This window comes from Hemicordylus capensis, chromosome 1, assembly GCF_027244095.1.
Source record: "Hemicordylus capensis ecotype Gifberg chromosome 1, rHemCap1.1.pri, whole genome shotgun sequence".
Taxonomy (NCBI): Eukaryota; Metazoa; Chordata; class Lepidosauria; order Squamata; family Cordylidae; genus Hemicordylus; species Hemicordylus capensis.
In genome coordinates, this window is record NC_069657.1 from 181,644,660 (window position 1) to 181,663,705 (window position 19,046).

General features: G+C 40.6%; 1 protein-coding gene across 1 annotated transcript; it reads right to left on the reverse strand.

Moving 5' to 3' along the window:
• Positions 1–1,648: 1,648 nt before the first annotated feature.
• On the reverse strand, positions 1,649–17,882 carry RBM43 (RNA binding motif protein 43). Its single transcript, XM_053267395.1, has 4 exons — positions 17,735–17,882; positions 6,537–6,735; positions 5,931–6,025; positions 1,649–3,150 (listed from the first exon to the last, which is right to left on the reverse strand). Exons 1-4 carry the CDS (start codon positions 17,735–17,737, stop codon positions 2,347–2,349), a joined length of 1,101 nt encoding a protein of 366 aa, XP_053123370.1. The 5' UTR covers positions 17,738–17,882; the 3' UTR covers positions 1,649–2,346.
• Positions 17,883–19,046: the final 1,164 nt, after the last annotated feature.

Consider the following 19,046-nt stretch of genomic DNA (forward strand, 5'->3'; position numbering starts at 1 on the left):
ACCTGACTCGCATGAAACTCCCAGACCAAACCACAAAAGAGAGGAAAATGCAATTTTTCCAAGTAAGTTCCAGACCTAATCCAGACTACCAAAAAAATCCCAAACCTCAGAAAAATGCATTAATATCCTGGAAAATCTGGTAAAACTCTCCTATTGGACAGCATAGGGGATTAGACCTCATAAAGCCAGGGAAGTGCAGAGACACTGTGAGATAAGACATTAATATGCTTGCAAACGGCAAGCCATTTTACTAGTATATTATATGTAGACTTTCCCCGCTTTGGCATTCTACAACATGCAGATTCAGATCAGAAATATTCTAACTGTATAGTTATTTAGCTGAAGAAATGTGCAGAGATTTTATTTTTGTGAGCTGGAAATGCAGCTGTGTGGCATTTGGCTCCCTCTTGTGCTTTTGATTTTCATGACACTTGAAATATTCAGGTCTTCCTTTCTTGCGTTTCTTCATCACCTGGTACTAAGCTGAGCAACAGAGAAACTAGTATATGAGTCTTATTTTGGCTTGGTACAAACACAAGTGTGCTCAGACTGACTTTAGCAGTTCAGTTCAAATCTGAACCAAACTCAAACTGAATCACTGGTCTGCAAACCGGTTCGAATGTGGACCAGCCCGCCTCTCGTGGAGGCTGGTCCAGTTCACGACTGAGCCATCAAACCGGCCCAGTTCACAATCAAATGGTTCATGCACATCCCCACAAGCCATACATATTTCTGCAGTTTGCTTATCATATCACATTGTATTTGTCAGATTGTGTTTAAACACATTATTCTGAATACTAATTTGTTCGTAATGGTAGCAGTTTTCCAAGCTGGAATACAAAACCTGCAATAAGTAGTAGTGTGGTCTTACGCAATGAGCACTGGGGCTTCTTAGGGCCATACCTAACTTCACACACCTCAACAGCTCTGCACGATCTGCTTGGCATACCTGGTCAGTACTCTCTACATCTTTTTCTCCTGTGATTATCTGGGTAAAATTAGTCAGCATAAGCATCTCTATAGTATATAGCCTGGGTGCAAAGCAAATGGTGCAAGGTAGCTGATTGGGGATGGAGCAAAGCAAGAGTTGTAAGGTAGGTGGGAGGTGCAAACCTTTTCCTAAAAATAACAACTTAAAAAACATAACCAACTCTATTTTCCTGCAGATCTTCAGTGACCCTGCTCACAGTATAGCTGCTATTAACGAACACCACAAAATCAGCAGGTACAGAACCACCTTCTGATTTTGTTATGTTGATTAACAGCATCTATGACCAACAGAAAAAATCTCTGAGTTTTGCTTCTGCAGATTGTATTGAGGACCTTAAATTGCACTATGGATCCACATCATCCTACTTTTCCAATTTCCCTTTCTTTGCGTCCAGGTAGGAAAAATTACTGGGAGTAGGGTGGGAAACATGAGTAGTATATCTTCAGTTATTTCCTATTTTTCCATACAGAAAAAATCTTACTATAAAAAGGGCTGGTTTGAAACACCTCTGATCCATAAAACCAGCTTTAGTGTAGTGAAACTGAGCAACATACAGAGCAAATACTTCTTACCACTTTTAATTGTAAATAAATACCGAGAGAAAAATTGGAAGTCACTTCCTGTGCTGTGACATCATCTGTGTATAGCAAGATCAAGTTATTTCTTTTTTTCTTTCTTTATTTAATTTCTATGCCGCCGAATATAGAAATCTCTAGGCAGTGTACAGATTAAAACATAAAATATACAACATTTAAAATTCATAAAAACAGATAAAAACAACACAACACACATTAAAATTTAAAATTTTCAAGTTAAGTTGAAAGCATTGTGAGGTTTACAACTAAAGATTAACATGCCAAAAATACTGAACTATTTTTTTCTAGAAAAAGAAGTATGTGTGGGGAGGGAACCATTAATGAAACAGGATTGGTTCTTGATTAATTTAGGTTTACAAAATATGTTGAGGAACAATTACAAAAGGATATGTCGTCTGAATAATTTCAAAAAGATGTTTGCTAAGCTGTGCGGCTTTCATTGCTGCTGTCCATTTACACCCTTTCCCAAGATGTTTCAACACTTTACCTTTAAGGCAGAACGAGTAATTACAGTCCATGCGGTACTGCCACCAAAAACACCACTCCTCTGTCAGCTTCTCCCATTTCTCTGTGTAATGCTTGGGCAGATTTACCAACGCCATGTTCCTGCTTCAGCCAGCCCATGATGTGGGGCAAGGATCTTGTGATGCCCTTGCAACATCGCTAAGTGCGCCTATATATTATGGGGAGTTAACTCTACTGCAAGCTGCTGTTTTTTAATTGCAGCTTGGCTACTCTCTCCAATCAATCAACTGCCGACTATCTCCAAGGCCCTTTTTTGAACCCCTCCACCATTTTATTCACTTGCTGTGCAAATCCATATATGTCGGAAGAGGATCCTATAATATCTATGTGTGTTGGATGAGAAATAACCAGAACATTGGGGTACTGAGTGCGTACGGTCCCACATGCCTGCTCACGTTTCAATTTCTCAGCTTTGTCGGATCCACAGAGAGGCAAAGTCTCTTTGCGCAAGGAGCCCTGTAGTTCTGCCACCAAACCTTCAATTATACTTTTGGCTCCTTTTAATTGTTTAGGACCGGGCTTAGCGTTGTCATGATCTAGATATATTGTAGTAATCTCACCATCCACAAACTCATGGCTGACAACACCACATTTTTCAAGGCTCTTTTGATACAGCTTGCCTTTGAATTTTTTCATGTAGAGATATAGATCAGTGTCCAGGGCAACAATTAGTCGCTCCTTGCTTGCACTTTGAACAGGATTATTTCTTATTTCCTTGTTTGCATTTGGAACAAAATTCCTGCTTGATTCCAACGACAATGGACTGATTGCTGGCCTGGAATCAGGTCTGTCATCTGGTGCCTTTATTTTCCTCTTAGCGTGCTGTTCTGAGAAAGAATTTTTTATTTTTAATAAAAGCTTGCTTTGGAGAGTTCTGATCGCTGAAAATGGCCCCTGCACAGTTATTTGCCCATTAGCATGCAACGGCCCAAAACACAGAGTTGCGAGGTTCGTCTTCAGCTCTTGCACCAGATCCTCCAAGATGTATTTTTCTCCAAATAAAGACAAATCAAGGACACAGGTGACACAGGTAAAAACCTAGATATAAAGAAAGAATTCATAACTGAAAGCAGTGTTCCCTCTAATTTTTTTCATCAGTGTGCCAAATAAGTTTTGTTTCGGGCAGCAGTATCAAGGCAGTGTGTGCACATATGCATTCAGAGTGGGGCCTTCCTGAGTCAACCTGAGTGGGATCTAAAATTAACTGAGCTAACATTTAAAAACTTGTGTGTGCACACGCCTTAGAGGGAACACTGATTGAAAGACAATGCTGAATGTTTAGGCTACAAGAGCATGTGTACATTTCCTTACATGTATTCATTCCTATTTACACTTGCCACTCCCATCTCTTCACTCTCTCAGGTGTGACTGTAACCTTCATGTGGCAGGGAACTCTCTTTATTATCATCATGTCATTATAATCATCACCATCACCTCCACATAAACTGATGGCGTTGTATTTGAATAATAATGAAATCTATGTTAAACATTTGCTGGAGACACACACAGACACCGTTCACACGATTGTAATTACGATAGGAGAAGCCTCCAACCCCAGTTTGAGAGCTGTGTGTGCTCCTGTCTGCTGATCATCTGTCAGTTAAATACAAGGTTGGAGGTGCTGTCTGTGTTCATGTGCTGAGCAGCGGCTGGGTTGGAGGGCTTTTCGTCTTACCTCATTTAGCAGCTGGGTACTGCTGCTGCTGAGGAGGAACTCCTTCAACCCAGCTGCTGCTTAGCACGCAAACACAGACAGAACTTCTGACCTTGTATTTACAGCACCGTGCACCCAACTCTCAGACTGGGTCGGAGGTTTCTCCTATCCGAATGACAATCGTGTGAACTGCCCCACGGTCTTCTGACAGGCACTTTTCGACTTGCAGTCACATACGCTTCCAATGCATCTGATGAAGTGGGTTCTTGTTTACAAACGTTAGGCCACAAGGTGCTAATCTTTAAGGTGCCATAACACTTTTGTGTGTTTGCCAAAGCGGACTAATATGGCTACCCCTCTGGAAACTGTTGAACACAGAATGTCAAACAGAAATGGACTATAAAGGCTGAAAATATGTGGATTGTTCAGACATGCCCTACATATCTTGGAGGATCTCTTTTTTCATAGATATTAGCTGAAGTGGGCAAAATAAACGTAAATTGCATGCCACATTAAAATTAATGCCCTGCGCAGTGTGGAGGTAACTTGCCTAGGGAGCAAGAGGTTGCTGGTTTGAATCCCCGCTGGTATGTTTCCCAGACTATGGAAACACCTAGATCGGGCAGCAGCAATATAGGAAGATGCTGAAAGGCATCATCTCATACTGCACAGGAGATGGCAATGGTAAACCCTTCCTATATTCTACCAAAGAAAACCACATGATTCTGTGTTTTATGTATTTTATCCATTTTATTGTCGTTATTGTTGTTGTTTCCCTTCTTTTTCTTGTATTTATGCTGGCCTTGGGCCGAAATAAACAAATACAGACATACATGACTCTGTGGTCGCCAGGATTCAACACTGACTCAATGGCACAACTTCACCTTCGTAAACTACTGGGGTGAGGAAAGAATTTTATCTCTCTTGGACATCAGTTGTGTCCTGAAAACTTCTGTAAGATGAAATGAACTCTGTGCAGGAATTTAAAAAACAAACAAACTTGGAGATGACAACCCGAAAATTGAGCAGAATGACTTTCCTTTCATTCTTAGGAATATATCCAAGTGGTTTAAAATAAAGGAATTTTCTCTCTAGAACTAGTTCACACATGCGTATGTGTATATGCATATGTGTATATATACAGATTACAGTTAATGACTCAGTTAAATGTGTGAACTTTGTTGTCAGGTGATATAGAAGCACAGTCCATAGTGTTACATCTGTGATGGCATACACATCCATTAAAATCATCACTAGCATTAATGAAAACATTGTGCAAACCAGTTCTTCAACGGACAGGCAATTCTGGAAGGCTTTTCTCTATTGCTGACGCACAGTTAACTTTCTTATGACGTTTGAGTTTATTTTTGAGTAAATGTGATACTAGCCTGACGGACTACTCTGGAATAATACACTTTGATCTTTCTTGCTTTCCATTTCTGGCACTATATAATCAGGATGATGTAAGCTGTTCTTCTTTTGTTTCGGAACGCTTTTATATGGAAAATTAAGTGAATGCATGGGGAAGGGAAAGTGTGATTGCATTCACTGGCCCCACCCATGACATCTATACATTCATTGTAAGGCAAGTTCTATGCACGTGCAGCTGTATATATGTCAATCCTCTATGCATGACTGGTTGCACTGGGGCTCTCAGCTGCACATACAGGTCCAATGTGTACACAGATGTATGGATGTAGAGCCCATTCCCACCTTGTGCTGAATGTGTGGAGGTCAGGAACGGGATGGCCACTGTTCCTTCTAACAGGGGTTCCCAGATGTTGTTCACTTCAACTCCCAGCATCCCTAGCTGCAATGGCCTTTGGCTGGGCATTCTGGGAGTTGTAGTCAACAACATCTGGGAATCCCTGTTAGAGGGAATACTGGAGATGGCCCCCTGTACCACACATAAATGGAATATGAAAAGAGGACTTCAGTCTCAGCTGTACTAGATTGCCTGCAAATTCCTCTTTCCTATCTGTGTATCTATGATTCTGTTTTGAAACCTTAAACTGGAGAGGCAATCCATTATTCACACACTAGCCTCAACTGTAATACAACAAAGAGCAAAGGTACTGACCTCCTGACAAAAAGAGCTTCTTGACAGAAGACAACAGTGAGCATAATGCATTATAGTTCTCAAACAAAACATTACATTACTTACACTTTCTCCATACAATGATATTTTCAGGGGATATTCCCCATGTAGCCTCTTATCCTCTAGGCTGTGTTTGCCTTTTACAAGAACATTCTCTGCAACTGAGAAGAAATTCAAGTTTGCTTTGTCTTCTAGAACAAGTAGAAAATAGCAACGCTTTGTTGCCAACTTCATGGCTGGAAGTTGTATTCACATGTATTCCCCGCCCCCCTCCATATTTTCCTTTGGGATTCCCCCCACCGTTCAATATTGTCTCCTGATATTTTATGCATTGCACAAAATTGTTCAGAGAAGAGAGACAGCAGCTTGTCTTTTTTACAAGATTAATTGGCAGTGATTTTACTCCCCCAAGGCTTGGCTGCAAAATTCTCATCTACCAAGCAAGGTACAGATTTTATTCTTGTATAAGCATTTTAAACACCCACACAAATACTCTCTCTAGAGCCTGTACGCATTTATATGTCTGATGACTGGCAGAAAATCCTACAACTGTGAAAAAATTTCAAACCAGAGTACGATAAGCCAGCATGTCTAGAATGAGGAAGTTTTCAGAACATGGATTGGGATTAATGGTTACTGTTCCAAAATTCCATTTCCTTCCTCTGACATTACCTTGTTTATCTTCAAACGTTACATATGCAACTCCTTTTGTTAGCGTAGGATAGACTATGCCTTCCACATCTCCACCTTTATTCTTTGCCTTTTGAAAATGAATCATTAGTATGTCAACCATGATGTCATCATTTAGGCCGCCATCTGGAACACCGTAGACCACGATGGTTCTTTCTGCCTTGGCAGCTTGTGCAGTAGCCTGTGATGAAACACATAAAAGTAAAGTGTGCCGTCAAGTCGGGTGACGACTCCTGGCGACCACAGAGCCCTGTGTTTTTTGCTTTGGTAGAATACAGGAGGGGTTTTCCATTGCCTCCTCCTGCCCAGTATGAGATGATGCCTTTCAGCAACTTCATTTATCGCTGCTGCCCGATATAGGCGTTTCCCATAGTCTGGGAAACACACCAGCGGGGATTCAAACTGTCAACCTCATGCTTGCTAGGCAATTCATTTCCCACTGCACCATTAGGTACATGGTACACTGAAAACACAAGTTATGCTAGTTGACTATTCATTTCCTATCAGGGGATGATGATGATGATGATGATTTACATTTTATATCCCACTCTTCCTCCAAGGAGCCCAGAGCGGTGTACTACATACTTGAGTTTCTCCTCACAACAACCCTGTGAAGTAGGTTAGGCTGAGAGAGAAGTGACTGGTCCAGAGTCACCCAGCAAGTATCATGGCTGAATGGGGATTTGAACCTGAGTTTCCCCGGTCCTAGTCCAGCACTCTAACCATTAGGGACAATACTATATTATCTATCTATCTAATTTGTACACCGCCCCAAACTTTTGTCTCTGGGCGGTTAACAATAACATAAAACAAGTTAAAAACATATACAAAAAACTTAAAACAATTTAAAAACAAACCAGAAATTAAAACCTAAAATTTTTTAGGAAGCTGAGAAACTTTGGGCAAAAAGATGGGTTTTCAGGTGTTTTTTGAAAATTGCCAGAGATGGGGAGGATCGTATCTCAGCAGGGAGCGCATTCCACAATCGGGCAGCAACCGAGAAGGCTTGTCTCTGTGTAGCCTCCAAACGAGTTGGCGGTAACTGTAGACAGCCCTCCTCAGATGAGTAATGGGCGGTGGGGCTCCTCAGATTGAGTAATGGGCGGTGGGGCTCGTAATGAAGAAAACACTCTCTTAGATACCCAGGGCCTAAGCTGTTTACGGCTTTATAAGTTATAACTAGCACTTTGTATTTCGTCCAGAAATGTACTGGCAGCCAGTGTTGCTCCATCAGTAAAGGAGTAGCGTGGTCTCTCCGAGATGACCCAGAGACCAACCTGGCTGCCGCATTCTGAACCAACTGAAGTTTCTGGCAGGGTGGATTTGATTTAAATCAAACTGATTTAAATCATGATTTAAATCACGATTTAAATCACTAGCAGGGTGGATAAAAATCAAAAAAATCTGATTTAAATAAAAAAAATCTGATTTAAATAAAAAAGTTCAATTTTTTTGATTTAAATTGGATTTTTTTTTATTTTTATCCACCCTGCTAGTGATTTAAATCGTGATTTAAATCAGTTTGATTTAAATCAAATCCACCCTGGTTTCTGGACCACGTAGAAAGGCAGCCCCACGTAGAGTGCATTACAGAAGTCAAGTCTGGAGGTTACCAACAGATGTACCACTGTTTTGAGGTCACTGATCTTGAGAAACGGGTGCAGCTGGCATATCAGCCGGCTTTTTGATACTACACTACTACATTTTAAAAATAAATGGCTTTATGGGTCTTTTTATATTATAGAGCTGGTGAAGAAATTATCTATATTCCTTGCTTTCTATTTGCTGCAATGTATATTCAATCAACCATCTGGACCTACTGCTGACAAGGAACAGAATAATTTAAATAATAAAATATCTTAAGGATAGAAGACTGATTTGGGAGGGATTTCAAATATATGTGTGTTTTCAACTTTATGAATTAAAGAAATGTTTTTTAAAAAATAGCCCCAACCATTACTTTAAAACCATTTCAAGAATTTACTGTTAATTAATTTGCTCTCAAGTTATAGATTTCATAAACTGTCCTCATTCTTTGCTCATATGAGGACAGTGAACTCTACCATGGCATCTTCCAGAGCTGTGAAAGACAGCTGCGCCCCCCCCCCCCCCCCGCTCAGTGTAGTACAGATTTGTGTTGTTTGATATGCATACATGGGCTGACTGGGGAAGGAGCCAGATGAAAAATAGTTTCCTCATCCCCCACCTCACCTCAATCAGGAGTGTCTTATGCCACTAGCAAGCATGGAGATGATAATATAGGGGTTTTGCACATAATTTGGTTTGTCAGTTTAGGGGCGTTCATAGTAAGAAACAGTCAACAACTGCTGACATCTTGCAATTTAAGTCAGTTTTGTATCACATCTCTGTAGAAGGTATTTAATATCTGTCTCTTGGATTTCTGCTGCAGAAGCGAAACAGGACAGTGAGTGCAGCACTGCTAAAGCCTACAAGCCCTGCTGCAGGAAGGCCTTTTTTTTTTAACTGACAAGGAATCAGAATTATGCCGACCATCACTCTCTATTATTTCTAACAAGAATGAAGAAAGAGATTCAAAGAGACAGCTTAGTAACCTTCTCCACAAACTTTTAATCAAAGACGACACAATGTCTAACAGGCTTCAAGCTGAAAGTGCTAGAAGCACTCACTTACATAACGGTAACGTTCAGCACATTATCATACTTTTCTATGAAAAAGTACAGAACGTAGTAACTTTTCCTCACTGCACTTTCGCTGTATTGTCATAGCCTAAAAGCCTTGAACGAAGAGCAGCTTTTCAGCTGTTGTCTACAAAAAACTAGGTTGGTTTTTTTCTCTCTCTCAATCTCTGACTCTTAGAATTAAAAAATAAAAATAAACCTTCTTTATGCTAGTTATTATAATAAACCCAAACTGATACAACTGAATATAGGAAATGACTATAATAAATATCTCTAATCCATTTGCTGATCTTGGCAGCATGTGAAAAAAATCATTACTCTGAAATAGGAAGTGATTATGTATTCCAGGGAATATAGAATAATTTCTTAAAATATTGTGATGATTGCCTCAAAGGGAAACAAGCCATATCTTTTTATTTTTAATATTGATATTTTATTTTGTGATGGGGGAAGGCACTGATATCAGGGTTATTTATGTGTTTGTATATTAGATGTGGGCCTCAGTTGGACATTTGGCAACAGTTATAATAAGACAGGAGGGTGAGGGTAAATCAACGTATTATGGTTGTTGCTTTCCTGTACACTGTAAATATTATTTTGAATGCTACTGTATTTAATGGAAATACAACCAATATTTATATACCACTTTTCAAAAAAAAAAAAAAAGTTCCCAAAGGGGTTTACATAGATAATAAAATAAAATGGAAATATGCTTAATACGTGGTCAGCAACTAAATCAATCTTTCTAATTCCAAGGCTTCTCACAGGGCCACCTTCCATCCCTCAGACCTCCTTGAAACCACCAGATCTCAGTGGGGAAAGCCCAACATTTCCAGAGGATGAGGGTGGGGAGTTAGCAGTGCCGGCCGACTGTCAGGCATGTCTTTATGCCTGGAAGTGACTGCACTCCTCCTCCTATCTAAAACCCTTTCTTGAGTCTGGCTATCACTTGCAAGCCGTCAGAGGGGCAGTTAACTGACTATCAGGCCTGACATATCCCACGCCCACCCACCATGCCTCTATACTCTCTTTATCCACTCTGACTCATAGGTGAGTGAGCCGGCAATGACAGTCACTGGGGTGGGAGGGGGAAGGAGAAAAAGAGTCTCAGGGTGGTTTCCAGACTGCGAGCTCTACAGCAGTTGGAGGTGGTGTAAAATGCTTCGGCTTGGCAGGATCGTATTCAAAACGCAAATAAAGGCTAGAAGCCACTTGCTGAGTAGTTTGTGATAGAGCTGTGGTCCTTTGTATTGCCACCTATGACAACGTGTTTTCTCAGAAGGGACTGTTCATACTGCTTGTAAGACGTGCTCTCCAGGCCCTCCTACTGCCCTATTTTGGGCCAATGGTGTTGCAGAGGAGGCAGGGGACAATGACGAGATGAAGTGTTGTTGGGGTTTTTTCTTTTCTTTTTTCCCCCTTGGTGGCTTTGTGAAAAGCCACCTGCAGCGGCAGCAGTCTTTTCTAGCTTGCACAAACTTAACTAGTCCTTGATGGCTGACAATTTTTAAAACTAATTTAAAAACTCACTGGCAGAGGCTGAAAGAGGAAAGGGAGAACAGAAAGAAATAAAATGACAATAATTTTAACATTAACAAAGTAGGGAGAGGAGCAAAAAGCAAATAAAAAGGAAATTGCACGAATGCAGCTTTGCACAAGAAAATTAAAAAGAAAATGAAAATTAAAAAGAAAATGAAAAAAGGATCATTTCAAAAGCTGAGAGGAGATTAAGATACTGAAACGTCAAATTGCTGAATGAACCCTTCACATTACACCACAGAAACAGCGGGGCAGCCCTTTTAAAATGGGAAAATATGCTCTAATTGTTGGCTTCTCTGAAGCATCTGCCCGGCCCCTGTTTGGAAAAGGATGCTGTTGGGCTTGTTCTAAGGTTCGTCTTGGGTTCTCATGGCCTCAGTCCCAAAGTCTTGAAGTGAGTGAGTGAGCTTCAAATTAAAAGTAGTTTCTAAGTGTCAACTCCAGCGCTCCTGTCGCAATGCATACACCTAAAGAGCAATATGCCATCGGAGACTCTCCTAGCACTGACGAATCTGTGGATTCAGCAAGAAACTCGAGATCAGTAAAAGAAAAAAAATAGAAGGGGGAGATTCTTGGAGGCAGTATAAATTAAGCATAGGAGCTCTTCAATGAGACATTCTAGGCAGAATGAAATACCCACTTACCATATATTGGACTCTTAACACTTCCCATGTGGTGACTCTAATCTCATGAAGAGGTAGTTATCTGTAGCCTATGGCCATGCAGCAAACTAACTGTTACAATACAAAGCCTGCTTCCCCGGATATCTGAGCAGTTACAAACGAACGATAACGGCTGGTGTGCTATATGGCTGAAGGCTACAAATGATCAACTCTCTGCAGGGTTAGAGCTGACACACAGGGGAAAAAATGTAAAGGTTAATGGCTGTTTGAGTCTACCATTTGATGTGGGATATGTCTGCATCAGCTGCTTTTCTTCTTTTAACCTTAATTTTATTTTAAAAGTTTCCAAGGTACAAGTTATTTTTTTATGTGATTTGCATCCAAATGTATAAAAGATACAGGTCTGGGGAGATAGGAGGTAGACGCTCGTCTGCATAGTTTCCCAGCAGCTTCTGCTGAAGATGCCAAAGATCACAACACTATTGGCTGACTGTGGCTTAGGCTGTTCACCATCCCACACTCTCTCTAACAGCAGGCTAAACCATCCCCTAAGCTGCCACAGATCATGGGGGCTCAACCAACTTTCAAGCAACAAGTGAAGAGAGAAAAGAACAATCAGAAGTGCACAGCATCAGCAGAGGCAGAGGTTAGGACATGAAGAAGAAGTAAAGACAAGAGGGGCTTTGTGGTGATTTACCTGCAGTTTGTGTGCCATGTTTGTTTTCTTGCCTAATTAAAATGTTATTAAGTGCAGGAAATCTAAACTGGTTGTTCTAATGCTTCAGCCCATCTGTAGAGGATGGACTGCAATTCCCACTTTCCCTGACTACTGCTCACTGTGGCTAAGGATCATGAGAGTTCTAGTCCAACAACAAGTGGAGGCCCGAAGTTGGGCAGCCCTGCTCGAAGGGAAGAGAAGAGAAAGACTTTATGAGCGAGTTTCAGCACCGCCTCATTAGAGAAGATGAGGAGTTTATCGACAGACAGAGGGGAAGCTGAGGGGGAACAGCAGGAGGAGACCATCAAGCTCGAAGATGAGAAATGTAAAGACCAGGAAGTTGCATGAGAATGACTGTAGGGAGCAGGAGAACCAGAATACCCTCATGAAGGACAGCTACAGCAGACCATACGAGATAGAAAAGACCCATTAAGGACTAGCAGAAGAGTGGTGGCAGAGGTTGGAGAGGTATGGAGGCAACTGTGTGTCACCTGAATCCTCTGGATCATAAGATGTGCGATCTCCCTGATCCTTGGATCCAAGATACAACAAACAGGTCACCAAGAATTATCAACCTCACTGATAATTATTCCTTCTTGCTCATCTATATGGGAATGAACGACACTGCCATGCACAGCTATGAAGTATCATATATATACTTTACTTCTTTTGGATCTCTCAGTGGCTTTCAATATTATCAATCAAGGTATCCTTCTGGGTCACCTGAGGGGGATGGGATTGGGTGGCACTGTTTTACTGTGGCTCCAATCCTACCTCTCAAGTAGATTCCAGCTGGTGTCGCTTGGAGACCGTTGCTCTGCAAAGTGAGAATTGCTGAATGGAGTTCCACAAGGCTCCATACAGACTCCAATGCTCTTGAACATAAAGCCGCTGGGAGAGATCATCAGGCAATTTGGTGCAGGGTGATATCAATCTGCCAATGGCACCCAAATCTGCCTTTCCATATCAACTTCATCAGGTAATGGCATAACTTTCCTAAATGCCTGCCTGGAGGAGGTAATGGGCTAGATGAGGGATAACAAATTGAGGTGGAATCCAAATAAAATTGAGGTACTGATGGGGGGGAGGTGTCGAGTCCTGAGTGTTGGCTTAGATCTGTCTGTTCTCGATGGGGTTAGACTCCCACAAAAAGAACAAGTGCTTAGTATGGGAGTGCTCCTGGATCCAAAACTCTCTCTGGTTTCTCAGATTGAGGCATTGGCCAGGAACACTTTTTATCAGCTTTGGCCGATACTTCTATCACACCCATTTCTGGAAGCAAATGACCTTAAAACAGTAGTACATATGCTGGTAACCTTCAGGCTCAGCTACTGTAATGTACTCTAAGTGGGACTTCCTTTGTACATAATCCGAAAGCTACCACTGGTACAGAATGTAGCAACCAGACTGGTTTCAGGGACAACGTGGAGGGACCACGTAACATCAATTTTAAAAGAACTGAACTGGCTCATGTTATGTTATGTTTCTGAGCAAAATACAAAGTGCTGGTTATTACCTATAACGCCCTGAATGGCCTGGGTCTAGGCTACCTAAGAGAGTGCCTCTTCTGTCATGAACCCGGCCGCCTATTAAGATCATCTGGTGAGGTCTGGCTACAGTTGCCACCGACTTGTCTCCTGGCAACTTGGGACCGGGCCTTCTCTGTGGCTGCCCCAAGGCTTTGGAATACACCTCCCTGTCAAAATAAGAGCTTCTCCAGCTCTGATTGCTTTTTAAAAGACTCTTAAGACACAAATGTTTCCTCAGGTTTAACTCATTTTAAACTGTTTAATTTTTTTATTCTGTGAAGGTGCTTTAATTGTGTTTATCCTGTGAAAGTGTTTTTTTATTCTGTTTTGTATTTGTTTTGGTTTGGATTGTATATACCATCTAGAGATGCATGTATCAGGCAGTGTGTAATTTTATTTATATCATATTTATTTATTTTTAAAAGAGATCTGGCAACTTCAGTACAGAGGTATCAAACCTCTGCAGACCTGCTGATAAATAAATATATGACAACAAGGCCCTGGGAAGGAAGTTGAAGGATTTTGAGGGTCAGGTGGTGTTCTTGTCAATTCTTTCTGTAAAAGGGAGAGAACGACAAAGAAAGAGAAGAATACTTCAGGTGAATGACTGCCTACACAGAGTGTTGACAGGAGAGGTTTGGTCTTTAGGACCATGGCCTAAACCTCCTCAGAGAAGAGCTACTAGACTGGAGAAAATGTGTCTGATAAAAGCCTGACAAATCTGATCTGGAGGGCTGTAAACTAAATGTGGGGGGGGATCCAGAGGTTGTACACTCTGTGAATTTGGATCCAGACTGGCACTTCCTCGGTGGTGGCTGCGTCAAAAAAAAAAAAAAAAGGTTAACTAACTTCATTTTCTGCTTCTATTCCTGCTCTTTCCTGATTTGTTCTCCTGGGGTCCTGTGCTCCTCACCTACCCTGGCCAGCCTCTGCATGTACTGCAATTTGCCACAAGGAGAATGGAGTTGCTGACTGTTGGGCTTGTCTCCCTCCAGGAAAGTAAAACATTTTTTAAAAACCCAAACCTTATCTGTTTGTTTTGTATGTGAGAGAGAGATTAAGCAACCAACCCTTTGCTTAAGCCATCATATTTCTCGTGTGTGTGTGTAATCAATTTGTGTGCATGTGTTTCTTTGTGTTTGTGTGAGAGAGTTTTAGACTTAAAGAAACGGGGGGGAGTAAAAGTAAAAGCCCCAAAGTAAGTAGAAATATAAGTATTAAATACAGAGAACAATGATTACGGGGCAGTCAATAAATAATTGAAATTATTGTTTTTGTTACACTACAGAAGACACTGAGGGTGTTACAGAGTTGCCTAATAAAATAGCAAGATATATTGGAGAATATCATCCATGGCTTTAAAGTATAAACACTAATGTGCAGAATATGGGAAATGAACTTTTACTCTTAGTATAAGATGAGCCTGAAATCCTCCTACTACAGGAAATATAACTCAATAGGCATAAACAAGACTGGTGGTGTGACTTGAGGGACTGGAATGTAGCAACTGAAGGCTATAATCAGTTCAAAAAGAACAGGTGGAAAGGCAGGGGGATATATCAATATATCCCTGCAGGTATACTTATACCTGCACAGAAATCCAAGAGAGTGAACATCAAAGCCCAGCACGGAGCATCAGGCTAAAAATAAACTGAAAAGGAGATTAAAACCATAGCCCGATTCAGACATTACGCTGTATGGAGATGTCTGTACACTCAAACATGTGTTTGTGTGAAGGACTGTACCTGTGTTCCTTTTAAAAGTGAAACTGGATAGACGGGCCTTCACATGCATGGTACAGATAGGAAGTGTACTTCTGTGTTCAACATGGGGATGACTGGAACTGTGTACACTGTACATTCATTGTACGAGTGTTGAACATAATGGGTGAATGGGCCTTATGTTGTGGTGGGAAACTAACCCGATTCAGACATTATGCTGTGCGACTTTACATTTTTCTGTATACTCATACATGTTTGTGTGAATGACTGTATCTGTGTTCATTTTAAAAGTGAACCTAGATACAGGCCCAGATAGGAAGTGTACTTCTATACCTGTGTTCAGCACAACATGTGAATGACTATACCTGCATACAGATCTGTTCCTGTGTACATTGTACACTCATTGTATGAGTGTCGAGGATAACATGTGAATGGGCCTACTGTTACAGAATGCAGCACCAAGGAGAGGATATGGATGTGCTTTTTCTGAAATGGATTTACAGGTTGTAATTTCATAAGGTTCTGGATATCCAGCAGCAAGAAAGAGGTTCAGCCTTCAAGGATCTCTCTCACTATGATTCTATGAAATAACTTGTGCAATACACACATCACCTTACATTATGTTTGTGCTAGTGCTCCAATTGTGGTTTTGTTTAGCAGAAAGTACCTCATTGAGGAATTAAGCTCCATACAATGTCTCTGAGGTTTTTGTGGTCAAACATCTTACAATGTCCCATACAATTAATGGGGCAAAATAGTTGTTGTCTCTCCACCTTTTTTCCAAAATGGTGCACATTTCCACCTACTCATCAATCCCTGGCAACAGACACCTCATTTGGAAGGGGATGGTTCTGACCTCACAAACAGGCCTCGATCTCAGATCTGTTTTTGTATTATCATCATTATTCCAACAAAGTTATTTCTATATAAGCATGCACAAGTATATCTGCATATATTTAGTATGAGTAGATGAGGTCCTTCATTGACCAGCAAAATCATTCTGTGTAGATTACACTTCTAGGAAAGCTCAAAAAATTAAATATATGTAATAGAATTTTTTATTAATGTGCTTGCAAATGGGAAGTAAACAGAGTCTGAAATTTGTAGGATTTCAACTTCAAATATAATTCATTTTATTGAATTATCAACATATATGATAAATGTGAATCAGAGAGAAATCCTCTGCTTCTTTGGGACATGTTTGTGAATTATTGATCTGATTCCTGAGTGTTAAAAATCTGTTGAGAACAATTAAAATATGATCATTATCTTCAGCATGTCTGCTAAAAATAAATAAATTTAAATTTAAACTTTCACTGAATATAGTCCGGAGTAAGAAGTAGTGCATTCACCTAATTTCAGTGGCAGGATTGTGTATGCAAAATTTGGTACCCACAGACCATTGGGAAACGTAACTATTGTGCACAAACTCACTCTACAAAATATATAATTGATTTTTTGAAATGTTTTTAAAAAGATACCTGGCAACTTCAGTACAGAGGTATCTGCAGGCCGGCTGAAAAATATAGTCACTTGATGAATGATGCCACATATTTTGGAAAGTTTTTTACTCTAATCTTATTTTAAAATACTAAATATGTAATCACCAAATGGTTACAGATAGCTTTTTAATATGCATGCATGCATGTATACCTGTATATATAAGGTAAGAGCCCTGAATAGAAATACATGTAATGCTGTTGGTCTCATACTACAAAACCAGTACGGCAAAGCGGGGAAGTAACTTGCCTAGCGAAGCAGAGGTTGCCAGTTCGAATCCCCGCCCGTATGCTTCCCAGATATATCAGGCAGCAGTGATATAAGAAGATATTGAAAACAATACTGCGCGGGAGATGGCAATGATAAACCCCTCCCGTATGGCACACTTTACCTTTATAAACAATAGTAACACTTCCTAAAATTGCATTTTAGACCAGCAGAGGGAACACATGAGTGACTCAGTTCAAGAACTAGAACAGGCCCATGAATCGGGGATTTCTACGCTTCATATACGAACGAACCAACAGGTTTTAATATCGAGGTGGGAGGTGGGTGGGATATTGCATATCAATTTTACAGCAATCCAGGCTACATTTTAAAATGTAAGAGGCCCCACAGACGCCCATTTAACACACTGAACTTCACACTTGCACCTGAGTGGCAAAACCCTCCTTGGATGTTCATAGAATAATCTCAACCAGAATTACTCGTGTAACAGAGGAAAAGCCAGGAAAATAATTGGAAGGACAAAGACAGAAGTACCACAACCCAATTACTCTTTCTTTAGCGTCTTTCTAAAGCCAGAGATCTGTTCAGTAAGGAACACCAATTAATGCAATATACATGACCGTTAGCAATAAGATAAGAAAAACCAACAATAAGTAACTTGCCATAGTTGCGCAGATAGATACCACCTGAGGAAGCTTTGCCTGAGCTCAGTATTTGCTTTCGTTTTTCTACTTGTGTTGTCTTCCTGAAAACCAGACACTGATGAGCAGAGTGCATGCTGGGAAATGTAGTTCATCCCTAACAAAATCACGAGCGAAAGAGGAATTTTTAAAGGGACCGCTAACTATAAGCCCCAAATAGCAGCTTTCGCTGGGCAGAACGGACCTTTAGAGACTTGCCTTAACTAAGAACAAAAACTTTATTGTACTCTTTGTAGTTATTAAAGAAAAGGAGGGGCAGGAAAGCGTTCAGTCCCTACTGGCATTTTCTTTTTCTGCCGTTACATACAACCAGATTTAATACTATAGATCTCATATGTCTGTCTGCTTTACTTCTATTACTACCTTCTGTGCCTTGAACAAACGGCAGGCCACTCAGACATTCGAGAAGTTAAGGTTTCTCCATCACTGCATCACCAGAAAAGCTTTCAGCCTGTGAGCCATTTCAGTCCCATACAATTAATGGGGCAAAATCAGTTTAAAATACTGGTGTGCTCTAAATCAAATTGTTTATAAAAACTTCAGTCGAGGCTTATTCTTCTGCAAACAGTTTGAGAAAAGTAAAACAAAGATCAATATAATCTAACAACGGTGCTTTCACCTAAATTATGGGTCAGCCCCACTAGTTCCAGCAGCACAACTCTACCTAATTCTTTTTAGCCTACTTTCCAGTAGGCTTATGAGATCACCCAGCAGTCCGGGGGGGGGGCGGATATAGGGACACCTCAATGGCATAGTTTGTGATGTTATCCACCCCAATTCAAAAAGGCAGACAAAGGTTCAAGTGGGCTAACTTGTGGACTGCCTAGATTTGAAACAAATTTGCTACAGGTGTAGGGACACATAGAAGATATAGGGGATATATCTATATAGGGACAGCTCAAGGGTGTAGTTTGTAATGTCATCCACCAAGATTCAAGATGGCAGACACATTAATGTTTGAGGTGCAAGTGAAAACCAATTTGGACCAAATTTGGTACAGTTGTAGGGACCCCTCAAATGCCTAGTTTGTGATATCATCCACCCCAATTCAATATGGCAGACACATGAATGTTTGAGGTGCAAGTGGGCTAACTTGTGAACTGCCTAACCAATTTGGACCAAATTTAGTCCAGTTGTGGGAACGTGAAAGGAAAGTAGGCAGATTAGTTCTTACTAGAACAACTTGTTTTAAATCCATTCTGCACTGATTATCAAATATCTTATTTTCTAATGAAAGGCTCCATGAGCCGTTACATTCCGTTTTTGTACTACA